General features: G+C 42.2%; 1 protein-coding gene across 2 annotated transcripts in view; it reads left to right on the plus strand.

Moving 5' to 3' along the window:
* The window catches only part of RTN1 (reticulon 1), a 138227-nt gene that overhangs the window by 7754 nt on the left and 109101 nt on the right, over positions 1–21372 (plus strand). The window contains exon 2 of one of the 2 annotated variants that reach the window (XM_018562640.1): positions 17537–17581. The exons of the other annotated variant lie outside the window; for it this stretch is intronic. Coding sequence (XP_018418142.1) covers positions 17537–17581 — 45 coding nt within the window. The remainder of the gene's footprint in view (positions 1–17536; positions 17582–21372) is intronic. 2 annotated transcript variants of the gene reach the window in all.

The raw sequence follows: 21372 nt of genomic DNA on the forward strand, positions 1-21372 counted from the left end.
GCAGGTTAAATACTTTTTAATGGTTTAAAGGGCATCCCTTCTTCCCATAAAATGTGCAGTTCAAGCTGACTAAACAGCTCCCTTCCTGATATTCAAATTCTGACTTTTCTTCATAAGTCATCAGCAAAGCCCTCATCTCCAAGTCATTTACTGAATGAAGTGTTGATTTAGTAGTTACTTAGTGGTGTGATATAGGATATGATCCTTTCATTAAAATTATGGTTATATCAAACAATGGTAACTTATGTTGTGTAAATACAATACTTGAGTCTTGGTGGTCTTTGTATATTTCTTCCAGATCTGTGCAGTAATCCAGTGTGTAACTTTCCCTCTGTGCAGGAGGTTCGTTTTATAAAGACCAGTCACTACTGCTCTCTCTTCTTGTGCAGGGTGACTTGTCTTGTCTCCGCCCCCTCCTGTAGTTTTTGCAGGCAACCTGTAGTGGGTGGGGCCTGCTGGGTCCCTCCCACGGCCATGCTCACTACACATTCTATGTGATGCCCAGTAATAATGTCACTGCTACTTTTTGAAAGTATTGATTGGGATTGCAAAGACATTTTATACCCAGTAGATTTATATACTTTAGGGTTGCAAAGATCTGAGGAGCCAATCAGTCAGTGTGGTTAAAAGTGTAAGTTTGTGAAAACTCAATGAAATAGCAGTTAAAGTGCAACCTTTTTAGTTTTGGGAGTAGAGAGGGATTTTATTGATGTATGTGTCCCCATTGGGGAGATTCACCCTCAATATTTGTCCTGGTGGCTGTTATTATTATTGTTATTATTATACAGGATGTATATAGCGCCAACAGTTTGCCCAGCGCTTTACAAAATGGGGGAGACATTACAGTTACAATACAATTTACAGTCCCCGGCCACTTCATTAGGTACAAGATGTGCCGGGTTGGACCCCCTTTTGCCTTCAAAACTGCCTTCATTCTTCATGGCATTGATTCAACAAGGTGTTGGAAACATTCCTCAGAGATTTTGGTCCATATTGACATGATAGCATCACATGCCCAAAGTGTGCCAAGAAAATATCCCCCACACCATTACACCACCACCACCAGCATCCATCCATGCTTTCATGTTGGTTATGCCAAATTCTTACCCTACCATCTGAATGTTGTAGCTGAAATCGAGACTCATCCGACCAGGCAACGTTTTTCCAATCTTCTATTGTCCAATTTTGGTGAGCCTGTGCGAATTGTAGCCTCCGTTTCCTGTTCTTAGCTGACAGAAGTGACACCCGGTGTGGTCTTCTGCTGCTGTAGCCTATCTGACGGGTTAAAACCCTCCCTTACTCCACCAAAACTAGAAAATAAATGTTGACTTCAGTTCTACTTTAAGCATGCTTGATTTGAAATTGATATAACTATGACTGCAAAAGTAATTTTAATACATTAAAACAGGTTAATTATTTTGAAGTCAAGGACTAAGGAAGCCTGCATATAAACAATGCGTACATTAAGCAGAATAAAATAACACTTCATTACTCATAGTGGATTCTTTTCGTATAGTAATTTGGAATTATTGTCCTCTGTATTTTTACTCCACTGTTCCGCACGCGTTCGTTTATAGAACATCCAGTATGATGAGCTAATACTTTTAGTTTCACAGATTCACTTCCTGTTTTGCATCGAATTTTATCGTATTCTCTAACAGTTTGCCAGCATGCCAAGTCAGTGAGCACAGCTGACGGCATTCATTGCCTCTGCTAATGATGATTAGTTTTATTCTCCTGGTGTTAATTGGTCATTTAAAGCTTGATAAATATCTGAGATTTAAATGCGTTGTTAATTGTATATTGCTCCATATTATCACCATACGTTGTTAAGCACAGACTGGAGGTGCGGTGCTGTACTGACAAAAGTTGGCGTGATGTTATGTTGCAAAAAGGCCATAACTGTCGGTAAAATATGTTAAAGGTATTCCTATATTTGCATAGTGGCAGGGCCATTACTGTACGCTCAACTCACAAAGCTTTAACGCAAGGATAAGAATCTTTGTTTTAGTCACTGAGTCTCATTGGACTTTGTTGAAAATAGCGGTCACTTTTTTTAACCTGGTGAATTCAGTGCTTTGTGAATTCAGTGTCAGATATTTGACATGGGGTGATATCAGATGGGTAATTCTGATGCTGCAGTTTGTATATACAGAAGTTTGATATGATAGGAGACAGTGATCTCTGTTCAATCCTCAGCTAAGCTGATGCCCAATTATTTTGCTCAGCAAGAGAAAAGAATGGCACAGCTTTAAAGAGAACATGTCATATGGGTTATCATCTCTTTAGCCACTGTTCTAAATAGGGATGCACCGATACCGGTATTTCAGTATCGAGTACCGATATTTTTGTTCCGGTACTCGCTGATACTGGATACCGAGTCCTGGAAGTCCCATTCAGGAAGCCAGGCGACATGTAAAGACTCGCCACCCGGCTTCCGGATTAGCAGAGAAGCAGTCCCCATGCTTCTCATCACTAGGTGACGAGAAAGCATGGAGCCGGCTTTCTGGCCAATCAGGAAGACGGGCAGCGTGTAATGACGCGCTGCCCGGCTTCCTGATACCGGAAGTATGGGCCTAGGCATCAGAGCATTTGGCTGAGTACTTGCCCAAATACTCGGCATCGGCACCGATACTGATACTAGTTCTAAAACACTATTGCAGTCTTAGGCTGGGTTCACACCTAGGCGACAGTGATTTTACGTGTGCGTTTTTGATGCATATTTTTGTACGGTTTTATACGCATTTTATGCACATACATCAAAACGCGTGTTTTTGTTACCAGATTGTAGCTTGTTGATAACAGGGAACAAACGCGCATAAACACGCACACAAAAACACAGCAAACGCACATTTTTAAGCGTTTCCTATTGAGTCTATGGGACCAAAACGTAATATGCCCAAAAAAAACTCCTGTACTTTTTCCAGCGACAGGCATTTTGCTTATTGCGACAAAACACTCAGATGTAAACAGGGCCATAGAAATGAATGGGATTTTTTAGGGGGCATATTTTTGGGGCGTTTTTTAGAGCGGTAAAAGCGCTACAAAACGCTCAGTGTGAACCAGGCCTTAGGGCTGGTTCACTATATAGTGTTGCACTAAAGGCACGCTTGATGCTCTGTTGCTGTCAAAATACCCGAACAATGCCTGCATCCAATCAGATTGTTCAGGTATTTTGAGAGCCAGCGGGGCCGACTAGCAAGATACTGAAGCTTGGCCCAGCGGAAGATTCTTCCATACACACAGTTTAGTGTAGATGGAGGAATCTGTTGCACTTTTTCCATCTGATCATAGAAAATCTGCAGATAATCTATAGGTGTATGGCCAGCTTAAAACATGATGCCAAAATGAATGTTCCTTGCGGGAGCCCATGCTACACCTTTGGCCGAGTACTGCTGTGGGTGGTAGTGCACCAGGACAGTGGTGTCACAAGGGTGGGGTGGGGGGTACAGCCCGCACACGTGTGACACCATTGACATCAGTCATTTTGGTGTCACCCCCTCTAAAAAGTCGGGCACCCGGTCATGGACCAAGAGCCCGACAGTGTCAGGAGAGAGGAGGGAACCCGTCGGCATACCTCATCCCACCAGGTGAAAGTCCCCTCCTCTATCTGCCGGCGTCCATCACCTAGATGCCCGCCAGCAAGCGTCAATGAGATGGCCACGCGGCGGAGGGGTGTCACCCAGTCTGGACACCCGGTGACACCCGACTCTGGAACGCCCCTGCACCAGGATGAATGGTTCACTGACCTGTCCTGGTCACCATTGTGTGGTTGAGTGTACCTGGGCATAAAGATCGAGAATGGACAGTTTTAACATACATGCATCTTTTCTTAGGACTATTTTTGTATATTTTGTGGCCATCTGTGATTCAGGTAATGGTTTTTAGTACCAGCACATGGTCGTGTAGACTGGGAGAAAACTGATGTGCAAAACATTAACTTATGTGGTACCTGTATTAACAATCAACTGTCTTGCGGCAATGTATTATAATTTGTCTTTAAGATGCACAGGGGAGACACTTAAATACATTTGGGGTATGAGTAAGGTTCAATATGAAGCAAAGGTCAAGAACACTGGGACATGACCTCAAACCAGTAGGAGGAAATATCAAAAGCTTTTTTACTGAGAGAGTTGTTGATGCTTGGAGCAGTTTTGCAGCAGAGTCAGTCAGCACGGTAAGTGAATTTAAATATGGTCGGGATAAACATAGATCTATATTCAGACAAAAAGGTTAAAAAAAAAAAGTGGCAGACTCACGTACATCGCGACGTCACCGGACTCCTCCCCCCTTCCCCAAGTGTCTCCGTCAGCTAACGAAGGGAAGGGGGGAGGAGTCCGGTGACGTCGATGTCCGTGGCGGCTAATGAAGGGAAGGGGGGAGGAATGCGGTGACGTCGATGTCCGTGACGTCACCGGACTCCTCCCCCCTTCGTTCGCCAATAGAGCCACTTGGGGAAGAGGGGAGGAGTCCGGTGACGTCACAATGTCATTGACGTCGCCGGTGAGTTTGCCCAAGAAACTTTCTACACGAGCGCCAGCCAAGGCATTGGCCTATACAAATACAGCACAGCAATGAAGTAATAAAATTAACTAGGATCACACTAATCCAGCACGTTATTATTCTGAGTAGCCCCACTCAAGCGGCGGCCATATTGAGTGGGGCACGTGAGATGAATAACGTGCTGGATTAGTGTGATCCTAGTTCCTTTTATTACTTCACTGCTGTGCTGTATGTGTATAGGCCAATGTAGTTGGATCTGTATGTGCGTTTACAATTAATAGAAATTAATCGATTTAAAAAAGTTCGATTAATCGAACACGAAAATTTTAATCATTACCAGCCCTAATAAAAAGTAAACATTATGCATCACTATTGTATTTGTGAGAAATGAATTTCTCTACTTTCACATAGGTGTGAATATTCTGGTGAAATTATATTTGGATATTTTGTAATAATAATTTTACACCAATTTTACACCACACCAATTTGTCAAATATAGCTCATTAATTTAAGCGTAGAGAAGTTGAAGGATCGCACTGCCCGCAAGATACTTCCATTATCCTTATTTTTCTCTTTTTTTTCATTGCAGCCAGATAACGTTAGATAACCATACTGAGCTTTGTTTGGTTTTGAAAAATACATTATGAATCCTTGGGGACTATCTGAATTTCTGCATGACTGGCAGAAAAATGTAGTTCGATTTAGAAAAGAAAAAAAAGACGGCCATCATTAAGTGCAAAATTTGTATGGCCATATGAAATAGGTTAACCCTTACCCTGCCAGGCCCTACTCTTCCCTTGAAACCTCAGATGGACAGACCATTTTTGCTATTTTTTTTAACCATGTTTCACTGGTCACAGTCCTACATTATAAAGGTGACCCCCTGATGCTCCGCTGCTGCTCTCCCCTGCCTCTCTATGCCCTCTGATCCCCGCTGCTGCTCTCCCCTGCCTCTCTGTGCCGTCTGATCCCAGCTTATGCGCTCCCCTGCCTCTCTTTGCCCTCCGATCCTCATTGTTCTCCCCTTTTCCGCCATGTGCCCTCTGATCCCCCAATGCTTTTCTCCCACCTCTGATCACAGCTATTCAGTTAATCAGCAGAGTCTAGGGGACCTTTCTGCTATAAATTAATGGTCAACCATAAGCTTATATAAAAAGAGAATGCAACCAACGTAAGGTTGACTGACCTGGCCAGGTAAAGAGGTTCTATTCCAATGTAAGTCTTATGTCATTGGCAGCAAAAGAACTGTCATCCATCTTGATCCTCTGGCTTTAAAGCCCAGTTTAACATTTACAGGGCTATTCATATAAGGGCGAAGAGTTTGGAGAAGACAGGATAAGTGAACAATCTAGGCCAAAATAGCTGATGTGGAAACATTTTCCAATTCAGCTCACTTTCCAGTTCAGCTATGTTGTCCTAGATTGTTCACTTCTCCTGCCTTCTGCAAACTCTTCACACTTTTGTGAATAAACATGTTAGTTTCAGTTAGCTAAATATATTACAGGTGCATTAAAATAAAAGGTTTGCAAAGTTATTGAGTCAGCTTCCTTTAGGAAAGAGCCACAGATTGAATAGAAGAGCTTGTCTACTGCCAGCATACTGCTGAGAAGGACCCTTGCTCGCTGTATGGAATCAGTGGTCTCTCTGCAGAGGCTTGACAAGCCCTTTGCTGAATAAGACTTGCATTACAGCTGTTCAATCAGCAAAGCTCATACTCCCTGCTGATTGGAGAATTGTAGCTCAGCAGGTTTTGGTATTGATAGTGCTTACTATTCCTATATCTATAATCCTCCTAACAGCTGCTGAACCATTTTAACACAAATTAGATAGTAATAAATAACAAATGATTAAAAATCAATATAAGCCATTTATTTTATTAGGTTCAGATATCATTGAACTGTGGACTCCAAGAAGACCAATTTTTTTGTAGAAATCTGGAGCATCAACAGTGTACCTCCTGAGTCAATCTAAAATATTTTTTGGTTGGGACATAGTATACTTCAAAAGGTGGGGTTACGCGGACCAGGTAACCAGGATTGTCAGGGTGTTTTTGGTTTTTATTATGGTCAGTATTATGACAATGATCAAATCACATTAAGGAGCCATCACACAGAGTCAAGAAAAAGTTCTATAACCTAAAGAGAGGAACTTGCCTCCTAACTGGACTTGCTCCATGATTGAATTGCCTATTGGTGGGCACCATATCGTAGTAAGCCCAGAAAACGTACCTCTTTTAGTAAAATATCTATGGATTTTAGTGCTGTCATCTTATTTGGAGAGGGGTGAGCTTATACCTGTAAAAGAAGACTGTTTGGAATGTAGTACAACTTTTCTCATGGCTCATTGCCACCATTTTCTGAACTTGAAGCAATAACATATATTCAGCTATTCCCCAGGTGCTACAAAAAAAATGCAGGGAAGTGGGATTGATTTGGTGGGGGGATCAGAGCCAGGAGTTGGGCTTTAATGGTAATTGAAGCGAACCTGGGAGCTATTTAGGGGCTGCCATTACTGACCTCCTTCTCTGGTCGTCTCTGACTGCAAAGTCAGAGTGAAGTCCGAATTCCCTATCAGCATATTTGTTTCAGGTCAACAATTGAGACCTTAATGAAGCCACTGGCATGACAGCCAGGGAAGTAGTATTTTTTTCAGAAGCGGGCTGCAGCAATGGTAGCATCCATGCTTCCTTAGTACAAGTTTCCTTTAAAAGCACAGCTACTTTTCTTTGATAACATGACACCTACAGATTACAACACAACCAAGCAATACCCTTAGTTTAAATCACTTACCTTTCTTCCAGCTAACAAGATGGGATAACGGCACAACATTGCATAATTAAGGTTTCACTTTTATGTTTGCTTTGTTCTATACCTGATTGATGTTGAAAAAACGATTTACCATTTCAGACAGTTTTCTGTAATTGTGGAAATTATGTTGTCTGACGCTACTAGAAATATTACAACCACACCTAGGAATTTCAAACTTAAATTAAATGTATTATCATCCTGGTAATGCAGAAACACCTTCATTGACTTTTTAGAACTCTGCAGTTTTCAAAGTGGTAGTCTCAGCTCCTCAAATTAAATTGCTGTGTTCATTATTTTGATGACCTCCAGATGTAGGCACTAGGGCGGCATGTTAATATAATCTCTATCCTCCCAAGTGTTTGCTTGTCATGCTTCGTCACTGAATCCAACACAATACATTTTAAGTTTTAATGGAATAGATGTTTTTTTTTCCAGTTTTATAGTAGTATACAACTGACTAAGGGTTGGGTGATGCTGGTAAACTATTATTAGTAGCTGGAACAGGTCAGCTGAAGCTGCAGTGTAATTGATTAATGTTTATAAGGAATGTACAGTGGGTTTGTACATATTATCTTAATTCTAGTCGGGAAAAACATTATATTTATATATAGTTAAACAACCCTCATCCCAGCTTCCTGATCGGCCAATGAACATCGAGCTGGCCAAACAGCATGGAAGCCGGGCGGCTGGTGATGACACGGCGCCTGGCTACCTTATTGCCCAGGAACCCGGTTCAATGCTAACGGAAGTACCGGTATCGGTACTCTGTATCGGCGAGTACCAAAATATAAATAGCGGTACTCGTACTCAATACCAAAAAAATGGTATTGGTGCATCCCTAATGTATATAGACTCCCAATTATCTATGTGCAGGCTGTTTTTGACTAGATTAGATAATGATCCCATGTATGTAAAGGTGCCCATACACCTTACAATTATCTGCAGATTTTCTGTGGTCAGATGGAAAAAGTGCAACAGATTGGCCCAGGTGGAGATTACTCCATTTACACAGTTAAGTGTAGATGGAGGAATTTGTTGCACCTTTTCCATCTGACCACAGAAAATCTACAGATAATTGTAAGGTGTATGGCCAGCTTAAGGGAATACTAATGGCCACCAGAGACCATTCTTGAGCAGGAGACCTCAATCAGACTGATTACAAAACCTGTTCTGATTGTAGTTCCCACTGGCCCTGAGATTTTGGGCAATAGTATTGCCTTCTGTGTCATTAGCCTCCTTCCCCCTAACCTGACTGTCTTAGCCTAACATTCCTGTTTTATGGCGGTTTCTGTACTTGCAGGTGCCTTAGGGCGTTAAGCTCATTCCTGCATGTCCTTTGTCTGTGGCCACCTTGACTTTGTAGAGTCCTGGAAGATGATAGCACTATTATTATAGTGACCCTAGTCTAATCTTTGTGTTGCTTCAGAATCTAAGATGACAACATCTTTAGGCCAAGTTATGTTGTTAGACCTAATAAGTGGATAAGCATATTGTCTATGGGATATTCATGGCATTTCCACCCATTATTTGCTCACATATCTTTCAGGCCAGATGGAAAAATCCAGATGAACAGTGACCATGTCTGCCTGTGTAAATGTTGTCTTCAGATATTTGTTTGTCCTCCACATAATCCTTAGGCACAGTAGAGGTGCTCGATGACCGCAATTGTAAAGAACAGTTACCCCAGCACAAACCTTAGTTTTTTGCTGGGGTTGAGTTTGGTAATCCAGTCTTTGCACAGCTATTCTATAACAAAAAGCACAGAGCTCCCCAACATGTGCAGAGCCGTCTGTGTTAGCCGTGATGCGGCATGCCAGCCAGCGGATCAGCGTCTTCTGTGTAGATCGCCTGAATACGGGTTACACTTCCTACATTCTAATTTGAAGGAGATTTTATAAGCGCTTACTGTTTTTGATTTTACAGTAAAACAATTCCTCACATGTCTGGGCACTGTGTGCTTTTTGTTATAGAATTTCTAGTGAAGGTTCTCCCTGCCCTCCCTGTAACACTCATTCTACCTTTAACCTTATCACTAACCTATCTTGTAACCCTATCACTAATGCTAACAGTATAAGTTATCTGCTGAATTAGAAAAATCAGTAGATTCCCTATCTGTGCTAAACAGCATTGGTGGGGGACTCTCCCATGCCCCCTCTCAGAATACCTGAGCAGTGACTGTTCAGCCAAAAATGTTATGCCCAGCTCCATCAATTTTCCGATGATAGTTTGTCGAGCCAAATAGTTTGCCGACAGCAGGAATCAGCTAAAATTTGATCTGTGTAATTGTGGAGCTTTACCCTCCCTGTAACCCTAAAACTAACATTCCCTGTAAACGTATCACTTACACTCCCTGTAACCTCAAGTTTAACCATGTCTGCGACCTTAACACTAACCTTCCCTATAATCCTATCACTAATCCTCTTTGTAACCCCTAGGGCCCATTCACACTGGAACTTTACACTAATCAAATGAATAGCAACACAATACACTTAGCTCACGGTACTGCATGGGTCATCTGGCAGTCTCCGGCCACCTAAATTAGGACCCGGAGACTGCCAGATGACCCCGCTCGGAGCGCCGCCCACCGGAGCAGCAGTGACGCTCCGCTCGGCGAGGTAAGTAAGAAGAAAAAAAACAAAACATAGCGCAAGCTTTGGCGCTAGGCTTCGGGGCATTTTGACAAGTACAAGTACTTGTCAAAATGCCCTGTATCGGGCCCGATTCCGATGCTAGCATCGGTATCGGGACATCCCTAATATATGAGGTTTCTCGGTCAGGAGTGCGGCAGGACTCCCTATTGGACTTTCAATAACCCTAAGGCCCCGTTCACATTGAGCGGTTTATCGCGCTGTAATTCCCGCGATATCGCGGGCTATTTACAGCGCGATATTGCTCTCCAATGCAAGGCAATGGGGCAAAGGGTCCTGCTGTCGCGGGTTGTGCGTCGCTACAGCAGGACCCTTTTTGGAGCAGATTTTGCCGCGATTCCATTCTTTGCAATGCAGGCATTTGCGCGACATCGCGCAAAATCAAATCGCGCAGTGTGAATGGGGCCTTACTATCATCCCTTATAAAAACTTCACCCCTTGTTACCATACGCACCTCTTCTTTGCCAGGATCCTGTACGATGAAGATTAGCTTCTAAGATACCAGCTCCTGTTTAGTTTCCCTGTTACTGGCGGGTAATATTTGGAGACAAACTGCAGGTAACTCCTGACCTGAGTATACTGTAGGGGCACTTTATAAAAAGCATTCTACGAGAATGCTTTTTGGACACGTTTTGGAAGAAAAGAATTTACAATTTCTTTTTGTTTTATTTTTTTTAAATTTATGCCTCAGACTTGAATGTGAACTCTGTCTCCGAAATGTTTAGAATCACTAATAGCTGCATTTCAGCTCTATTATTAGGGAGGAAGTTCCAGGTATTAATGAGAACAGCGAAGTTATTAATAGCAGACACAGGATGGAAATATAGGGCAGGGTTGGTGAAATGTTGCACTGCAGATCCGCAGTGATTGTGTGCAATAAAAATCAGCATAAATGCTTTAGGATTTACAACTGTACATAAAATATGACCTTCATATTTCCTGCTGGATCAACAACTACAGCCAGGGAATAACTATTATTTATTGGTGTTCCTTTCCAAAGTAAGTGAATTGTTTCTTTTACAGGCAGAATGTTGAAGTGGACCTTTTGGGATCTTCAAGTCTTGAATAAATTAAATTCCTGACATGTCACAATATGTCGAGATGATGTAATCGGTCTGCTGCAGGCAGGACAAAGTATTTACTCAGTCTACACTCCCCTAGTGAATAAGTATGAGATTTGAGGTCCTAGGCATGTAGAGTAGATCCGAACTTTACTTGCTTGCACTTTGCTGATTGGGCAAACTAAATGGCCAATTCGCCAGCCCTTCAAACCTCTGGTGCCGCAGCTAGAAGCCATTCATTTAGTGGTGGCATCACTGCAACCATTATCCTAGAAAGTGGTCTGGAATGGATTTTTAAAAAAAAGCGTGGGGCCCCCTCCAAAATCCATACCAGGCCTTTCTCTAAGCATGCAGACTGGCTGGCCAGTAAAAGGAGAGGCAGCAAGCATGTGCCTCCCTTCCCAAACCATACCAGGCCACATGCCCTTAACATGGGAAGGGTACCTTCCTGCAGGGTGTGGAAGCCTCCTCCTCCCTGACAAGACACCTTGGTCCCATGTTCAAGTAGACAAGGGATCAATCCACACATCCAATCCTTTTGAGGATGTGGTGGTCTGCAGGGGCGACTTATAAGGATCGTGAAGCACCCTTTAAAATTAGGCCCCCCCCCCCCCCCCCACGTTAATGAATAAGGAGTACATAGTACCCCTGGTTACACACAAAAAAATCACATCAATCATGTCATCCAGCGATATAGGCTTATGTCAATCATGATAAACATTTCCTGATGACCTGCCGAAACAAGACTCGCTAATCAGTCGGACGATCCGCTCTCAATGTAGTCTTGCTACGAATGACATTTACCCAGCAAGCGGCTGAATGTAAAAAAGGAGGCGGGGTATGTTGCCTGACATTAATTAAATATAGTCATGAAAATATTTAGTCAATGACATCCCTCAGGATACCTGTCCAGTATGTTTCCATTCAGCTGCTTGCTGGTGAAATATCATCCTTGGCGAGAGTCCTTCAGGGGTTTATGGTTTTCTTTTCTTTGAAAACGTCACTTTTGCTTTAGTACATCATACAGGTGTGCCACTTCATATGCAGGTTAAAGGCTTCCATTCCATTCCCTTTCCTTTTTATTCATGGAATTGTGTATTTTTAATGTTTCCCTTTTAAGCATTTTTAAAAGAGCTGCGCCCTGCTGAATGATATATACTAGGGATGCACCGATATATCGGCCTGCCAAAAGATATCAACCTAAAATGGTACTTTTGGAAAAATGCAGAAAGTGCCATTTTCTGGCTGAAATAGCGGTGCATTCGTTATTTCTCTCCTCCCCGCTGGGCGCTGCTCTGTTTCCCAGCGGGAGGAGAGAAACTGTCACATGTGGCCGAGCGCTATGAGCGGCCGGCGTCTCTCCTTCCCGCACCGCTCAGCCTCCTGTCACAGATCAGGAGAGCAGTGTGTGGGCGGAGACAGCTTGCTGTGCTGTCACAGGAGGCTGAGCTCCGCTCGCTCAGCCTCCTGTGACAGCATTTCAGGAGGGTGAGCGGTACAAGCAGTCAAGCACGCTGAGTGTTTGTAAATAATTGAGGACAGAGTATGTTGACTATATGCTCAATTATGAATGAATGGGAAGTGATCTACATCACCTCCTGTTCATTCATGATTGTGGTTATAGTAAACATACTCTGTCCTCATGTTATGAATGATCAGGAACACTCAGTATAGAGGATTCCTGTTCATTGATAACAGGGGACACAGAAAAAGAGATTGCGACCTCTGTGTCCTCAATCTCTTTTTTCTATTTTAAAAGGGAAATATTAGGGGTCTGTTTAGACCCCAATATTTCCCCAAAGCCCCTGAAAGTAAAGTTTAAAAATATTTAATAGAAATGAATAAATTAAAATATAATTTGCAAAAGTTAGAATAAAAAAACATTTTTGGTTTCGGCCTGACATTTTCTTTTTTCTTTTCAATTTCGTTTCGATTTTTACATTTTTATTTAGGTGCACCTCTAATATACATATATATATTTTTTTAAATTAGTACATGACCCCCATAACAGTGGCTAGCTACCCATGCACTTTGTTTTACTAAAAGCTTGAAAACTGTCCTTGAAAAAGGCCAGAAAAAGTTATAGGATTCGGCTCTGAGAGACTCAACTTTTTATCAATCTATTTGCTCATCACTACTAATGATCAAATTGCAACACTGTAACGTTTTAGCAAGTCACAAAGCGAGAGGCTGCAGCAGGAAGCATTTTGCATACCTGAATTGGACCTGGTAAGAGGCTCTTGCAGTTCCCTGTACAGTAGAGCTTATGCTGGGAAATGGAGAAGCTGCACAGACATGAGCTGCTGATAGGAGAAAACAGAGTGACAAAGAAATTATCTCCTAAGCCTGCTGCTTCTGATCTGCTAGACATGGCTGCACTTTATGGTAGAGCTGTGTAAATCTCAGAACCAGACTAACAGAAACACAAATCAGTTGACAGGTTAAACAATTACCGTCTATATATTTCATCTGTGTATTTAGCTGTTTGCATAGAGGTCAGTCTGTTGTATCTATGTCATAATTTATTATAGGGATATTTCAAAAAGGCATGGAATCCAGTACTGATATCTGTAAAAAATAAGTCAAGGCAACTGGACTTGGGTCACGCTTCTGTTGCCTTGACTTATTTTTTACAGATACACCATGACCTGGATGAATGAGAACCTTCACAGACATACTAGTACTGGGATGATAAACCGTGAAAAGAAAGTCAGGGAGGAAAGGTATATAAACAAGAAAAGGGAGGAAGCTAAAGAAAAAAAAGAAGAGGATTAACTGTCTTTTGACCAATTAAAGAAAGCAAAGATTCAGGATGAAGAGAAGTCCATTTCTGGTCTTGTTACCTGTGGAGACCAATAGATATACAGTATGCTCGGACACTAAAAGAACCAGATGGATGAAGCAGTTGGAAGGGGACCACGTCTGGACACGTTTGCTGCTCTCATAATTGTTTTGTGTCCCATCCCACAATGCAAATTCCAAAGTGCCTTAACACATGGTTAAAAGCATCTTAATGCACATTTTGCTTATGCATAATGCAACGTGGGGGACGTGCAAGATGAAATGCTTCCATGGCCCAGTTAATGTGTATGTCAAGCCAAAACTTTTTTTCCTTAGCTTTGGATAAAGTAGGGAATGTGCTTTTTTGTTTGTTTTTTCTTTCTGTCTGTGCCCATCAGGAAGATTTCCTTATACTTCCTGTCCCAGACACACAACAAGAAGTAAGAGGAGACCTTTTTGAGACCAAGGGGGATATCACTCACGATATCACAGTCGTCAGTAGAACAGGTTTATCATTTGGCAGATTTCATCTCGCCAGTTCCTGTGTCAACTCAAATATTTTGGATTTCCCATCACTTTCTGGACCAAAGACAATAGTCAGCAGGGCCAAAAGTGAGAATGAATCTCTAGCGGGGGTCAACTCCATAAAAACTAGACAAAGGTTCTAATCATTTCACATTCTATGCAAAAACGAAAAAAATTAACTTTGTGTACACGTTACACTAGGGATTCACTGATAACGGTATTTCATGAGTACACATACATGGGAAATTCTCTGATCTTAAGCGCCGATACCGGCACTTTCAAATTATAAATGGAAGCGGCTGCTTGAGGTCCCACGCTTGCTGAGCACCTTGGCAGCCTTCCTGTAAACCACACACCATGCATATCTCCTCCTCTCTCCCTTCCAAATAGAGCAGGTCCGAACATCATCTCCCTCCCTTCCTAACTGGAGTTCTGTGAGAATTCTTGAACGGCCACACATATCCTCCTGGATATTCTGCATTGATTTATAATGTATTGCTGGGATTTGTAGTCCTCTATAGCCGGTTGCCATTCGGGCATTGCTGTATAATTTAATGCTGAGATTTGTAGTCCTCTCTAGCTGATGGTATTATTCTGCATTGCTGTATAATGTATCACTTGGAATTGTAGTCCTCCATAGCTGGTAGCATTCTGCATTGCTATATAATATATCGCTGGGAATTGTCCTCTATAGCTGGTGGCATTCTGCATTGCTATATAATGTATTGCCGAGATTTGTAGTCCCTCTACATCTTGGAATCAGTGGCAGAACTACCAGGGACGCAGCGTTTGCAGCTGGGACCAGGCCCTGGCACTTAACCACTGTCCTAAAATCATTAATCTGTATTGATTTGGAAAAACTCACATGACACTAGAAAAAGTATTGGTAATTGGCATCAGCGAGTACTTAAAGGAAAAGTATCGGTACTCATACTTGGACAGGAAAAAATGGTATAGGTGCATCCCTACTTTAAACTCAAAAATACATTTTAGAAAAGTTTAAACATGCTATACTGCAGCACAAACATGTCAACAGACTCAACTGAAATAAATAGAAGTATAAGTGGCCCCTAAAGAAGAACTCAGAGAAAAAGTATTCTTAACCCTTGCAATGGGGCTACCCCCGCACTGCAAGGGTTAAAGTGACATTAAACCCTCAGATTTTTTAACATAAACCAATAATGTAATGTTTGCCTTACTGTAATCCATGGTTGTTTCCCTTCTCTTTGCTGCTCTTCCTTTTAAATCCTCATGTCTTCTCATGCTGGGCAGAACTTCCCTTTTCAACTCAGGGCCTCTTCCTGTAGTGCTGGCTCAGATTACATGCCTATACAAACGGATATTGAGACAAGGCAGTCTGCTGCAAAACAGAAGTTCTGCAGAGCATGAGAACAGATACAGATTTAAAAGGAAGAGCAGCAAAGAGAAGGGAAACAACCATGGATTACAGTAAGGCACACATTACAGTATTGTTTTATGTTAAAAAATCTGAGGGTTTAATGTCACTTTAAGTGCTCGTTTCATCTAGGGGGTAAAATAAAAAAGTTATACTCACCTTAACCTGGGAGTTGGCTCCTTCCAGCCTCTCTTCTCCTCCTCCGTTCCAGCGGTGTATGGATCCTTGAGTCATCATGTCCAATACACAGTGTATAGGATGTGAAGACATCGAGAGATATATACTATCGCTTTAGTGTAGGAGGAGGCAGGATGGAGGGAGCACTTTAACAGCTAGCCAGCTGTGAGGTTCAGGTGAGTATAACTTTGTTGCTTTACACCCTAGACAAAAACAAGCACTTAACCCTTGCAGTGTGGGGTTAGCCCCACTGCAAGGGTTAAGAATAACTATTCCCGCAGTTCTTCTTTAAAGTCAGCCATTTCTAACTTTTAAAAGTAAAAGTCCTGTCTAAAAGAAGATATCACACAGTGTCTGCTATTGCTTTTATCATTAAAGCTGGTTATACACTATAACATTTTTTTTTTTTTTGTTCAATGGGAAAAATCACTTAATACCACGCTAAAGAGCTTGGATGGAGGAGTCTTCCCTGCTGGCGCTCACCACTGTCAGAATACCCTATCAGTGATGGCCGCTGATTAGCTGCTGTCACTGTTTACCTGACTATTTTCCGCCTGGCTCCTATAAAAGTCAAGTGATAAATCAACTTCTGTTGTGCCTGGTGGTGCTGACAAAGTCACCTGTGGCTCGCATTTTAGCTGATGCAGCAGAAAACTGATAAAAATCAATCTGTCTATGGCCAATTTTAGATAACCTTCTCATGCTGGTTTCACGTTGCTTGCTTGGCTTATTAATTGTAGGCCTACGTCCTGCCCACTACAGCCACACCTTATCCACCCACCATCCTCTTGTCCAACGAGTGCCCTGATTGATCACTGAGGCACTCTCCATAGACAAGTGATGGTGTGTGGGGTGTTGATGATTGATTGGGGCACTCTTCTTAGACAAGTGATGGTGCATGGGGTGTTGATGATTGATCATTGAGGCACTCTTTGTAGACAAGTAATGGTGCTTGGGGGTGTTGATGATTGATCATTGGAGCACTCTTCTTAGACAAGTGATGGTATGTGGGGTGTTGATGGTTGATCATTGAGGCACTGTTCTTAGACAAGTGATGGTGCTTGGGGGTGTTGATGACTGATCATTGAGGCACTCTTCTTAGACAAGTGATGGTATGTGGGGTGTGAATGATTGATCATTGATGCATTCTCCATAGACATGTGATGGTATGTGGGGTGTTGATCATTGAGGAACTCTTCTTAGGTAAGTCATGGTGTATTCAATTTAGACTCAATGTTGAAGAAGTTCAGTCCTTAGGAATACATTAAAAACAGTATCATAGGAGTGGACAGAAGAGTTTTTTTGAGGCTATTACAAGCACTTTGAAGCTAAATGAGAAGGCTAACACACTCTCATATGGGCAGATTAGCTTGATCTTGGTCATACTCTTTGTACTTTATATACAGAATAAGTCTAAAAGACGAATTCTATTGTGTTAAGAATATTTTCCACATAATTAGATAGGAATAGGGAACTGACTCCTGGATTGCATACTAGGCCCCTCCTATTGACATGAGTCACTGTGAATTGAAGTGGTATGAATATGGTTAAACAGTATGCAGAATAAGAGTGCAAGATAATCATTTTGCTCCATAGGTTTACCTTAAAAGTCACAAAACAGTTACTGTATTCACTCAGATAGTCTTTGTACTAATAACCTCCATCTTCATAATTTCACCTCCAGTTTTCTACTATAACAGCTGTGCAGGCTGTCTAAATGTGACTGCGCAGTCCAATAGGTCCAGAATCTGGCCATACTGTCCACTGCCCTCTTGCTGTCCTGGTCAGGCAAGCCCCTTACTTTTTCTGCAGTACAAGTGTGTATGAGGGTGTGATGAGTGTGGCTTTTACTCATCATGCCACCATAGAGCACTGATGTAGAAGAGCAGGAAGCAGCATCCCAGAAACCAATATTTTAAAGCATTTTGCCTTAACATTTTGCTGGCATTTGAGTAGAACATTGCAGTGAGTCCTGGTAGTGAATGAATTCTGGGACATGCAGATGTCTTAGCGTTCATCGTTCTCAGAGACCCATCCACATGTCTATGGTCAGCTTTTTAGGAATACAGCTTACAGAATGACAAATGGTCGGGGAAGATCTGCTTTAAATATTAAAACATCCAAACCCACTTCTGTCACCAAAAGATTCCACTACTTGATTTGTCTTCATTCTGGAGCCGGTAATGTATTGAGAGTACAGACCAATCAATCTTTTTTGATGTATGACAGTCATTTTATGGTGTTATATATAGCCTAAAGCTGACATGTCATACTTCCCTCGACAATGATGGAAATTAATCTCTGAATGTTCACAAAAGGCAAGAGTGATTACTAATCACGCAGAGGATGAAATCCTACTGCAGTCATTGCCGTGGCAAAGGAATCCATGCTGTAATCATGAATGCCGAAAGGGAATTAACCAAAACAACTATATAAGCTGACAATTCATTCTTTGCACTCTTGGCATATAGACTTTTTTTTTTTTTTTTCTTTCCTTTACAGAACTAATTAGATAAAGCAGTACTGCAAAAGAGACCCAATCCTTATCTACTCTGCAGTCTATAAAAATTATTGATATTTTCTGGAAGCTGGAATCAGAACTAAGGTTTGAACTGCACAGACATTGTTCAGTCTCAGTAATGCTACTAAAATAGCCGCTAATGATCCCTTAAGACCCATGATGCATCACTATGTGATGGAACAATTGGTTACCTAGGGTGTAAGCAGCACAGTAGCACATCACCATGATTACCAGGGCAAAATCTAACAACTCAAGTTAATTTTATTTTATTTTGTTTAGTTTTGGATAGCATAAAGAAAAGTTTACATTTCTGTGCGGTTATTATTTCTGCCTGTGACCCTGTTAGGGAGATTTTCCTTCACTGCCTACCGCTGAAATGGGATAGTGGTTGTAACCAGTCCAGGACAAAAAGGCAAGGACAGTAATATGTCAACCAGCGGGGTGGATCTCTACAGTATTGTCGAGATCCTCCTGGCTGCGACACGGTCCAGTGCTCTCAGCAATAGCTCGCTAAATACTGAGTTTTGGGTCACCGGAGGACATTAGTATATGTCCTCCTGTGACCCTAAAGGGAACTATGGGCAAAAAAGGTTGCCCCATAGATCTCCTTTTAATTATTTGTGGATGCTGCTATGTAGCTTTCAAGATCAGTGTTCCAAAACTTATTGTAAATCTCTTGACTACACCATACAGGGTAAAGCGACAAGTTCCCTAGTAAGAAGAACCCCTCAAATGCTGATTCACTCCTTCCCCTTGCACCCTCACACTCTGTTTCTTTGTAAGAGCCAGGTGTCTGAACCCTGTGCACATTTCATGTTGATGTTAGAGCTTCTTGTTTCCAGTGTTAACTTCTTTCTCCTCAAGTGACAGCGTATGGGCCTGGCAATTGTCCACCGAAGCCTTCATCCTCTGAGGTCACATTCTCTTTCATAAAGGGAAAGGCTGGGTACCAAAGGCTCTATCAGGAAAATGGAATGAGAATCGCAGTGAAGGTGAATATCAGTGAAGGTGAATAGTCCTCTCGAAAAGACCTGCCTGCCTAAATTGCAATACAATAAACATACATAAAGATATTACTGTCCCAGATGGCCTCACAGATCATGCACCGGCCATTTGTGCATACCTACTGGTATCTGTTTCTCCCCACAGTATCTAACTACAAACAAGGTGCACTTCCGCAGTTTTTTCTTAAATGCCAACAAGCTTTATTGCAAGTAGTACAAACTCACAAAGCCAGACTAGCACATTGCTCAGCAATAGTGATGAGCCTGGGCTTGGTGTGAATCCAGTTCAGCTGAGTTCGCCCAAGCCTGCTCAAAACTGTGACCGCCACTCACGCCTCCTGCCCCAATCATTTTGGAGAGGCTCATTCCTCTCCCCACAGCTCTACATCACAAAGGGGCAGGGAATGCCGTGCCGCAACTGCCACCACTGATTGGGACGGCGGAGGGAGTGGCAGTTACAGATTTTAGCAGGCTTGGGCAAACTCAGGCGAACTGGGTTTGCATCAAACCCAGGTTCATCACTACTTGTCGCCAAAATCCTCTCCTATGTCTTTAACTTGTTTCCCTCCAATAAGGACTTCAGTAGAGGGTCAGACACTGAGCGATGTGCCATAGTCAGGCTTTGTGAGTTTGCGCTACTTGCAATAAAGCTTGTTGGATTATTTAAAATTAGCACAAGTGCATCCTGTTTGTATTTGAATACTGAGACTGGCTGCAGAGAATAGCGCTTAAATTCAGTACCAGTATGGTAGTTATTCCCTATGGTCAGGTTCAGCGCATGCAATTGGTGAAGATCACCAGAAACATCACAGTCGACTGCTTTTGGTGTGTAATTTCATTTCCAGACCATTCCCCCCCCCGCTTATTTGAATTGCCTGTAAAAAAGAGAATTCATCTTTATCCCTCCGCCGTACTAAATAGGACAGCTCAGGACATTCTTTATACTTCCAGATTTACATTTCTCTTTCAGCTGAAAAGAGTGCTGCATTGTTTTTATGCATAAATAATTTCTTGCTTCTCCCGGCAGTCGCTGCGCGCTACATATTGTCTTCACTTTGTTTTTCATTTGCTGCATCATTCCCAGTAGACTTGACTTGGAAGAAGCCTGTTCTGGTTACAACCTTTTTTTATACCTTCAACTGCCTGATTGCTATTAGTGGAAATCTTCACAGCCTTGTGTAATGCAGCTCTGTACATTTCCCAATACAATAGTCATGCTGCAAACAAAAAGTGCAACTCCACCTCTTGGTACCACAACTGGCTTATGAATATTTTACCATATATACTTTCTGACTTTTTTAATTGAAGTGTTTCTGTTTTTTTTTTTGCAAATTTCCTGGTAGCTGTTTAGCTGTTTGATTTAGTACTTTAAAGTAGCATATACCTTGCCCATACTGGGCAATGGGACAGGTTTGCATTATAGGAGGCAGTGTCAGCTGATTCAAACACCAGGACATCAGTGGGCAGGTAAGTCTCTGGCATTTGACAGCTATATGAACAGGGGTGGGCTTAGTGCCACACGGAGTTGGGTTTTATCTTGACAGATGTCTCATGTTTAGCCTGGGCCTATGATCTAGGGTGCTCCACAGGGACACAAAGGCTGATTTAAAGAATATATAAATAGCATGTGGGCTTAGTGCCATAAGAGGCGGGGTGCTACCTTGACTTGGGCACAAATCCATCCCTCATGTATAGTCTGGACCTATGATCTGGGGTGCTCCACAGGAACACAGTGGTTGATTTAAAGAATATATGACTGGGATAGGGCTTAGTGCCATAAGAGTTCCGGGTTCCATTTGACTTTGGCACAAGTCATTGCCCTATGTATAGCCTGGGCCTATGATCTACTTTAGGGTGCTGCACAGGGACAGCACCCTAAAAATATATTAACAGGGGGTAAGCTTAGTGCCATGAGGGGTAGGTATTTTATCTTGATTTGAGCAAAAGTC

The sequence above is a fragment of the Nanorana parkeri genome, unplaced genomic scaffold, assembly GCF_000935625.1.
Source record: "Nanorana parkeri isolate BGI_ZX_2015 unplaced genomic scaffold, ASM93562v1 scaffold20, whole genome shotgun sequence".
In the NCBI taxonomy this organism is placed as follows: Eukaryota; Metazoa; Chordata; class Amphibia; order Anura; family Dicroglossidae; genus Nanorana; species Nanorana parkeri.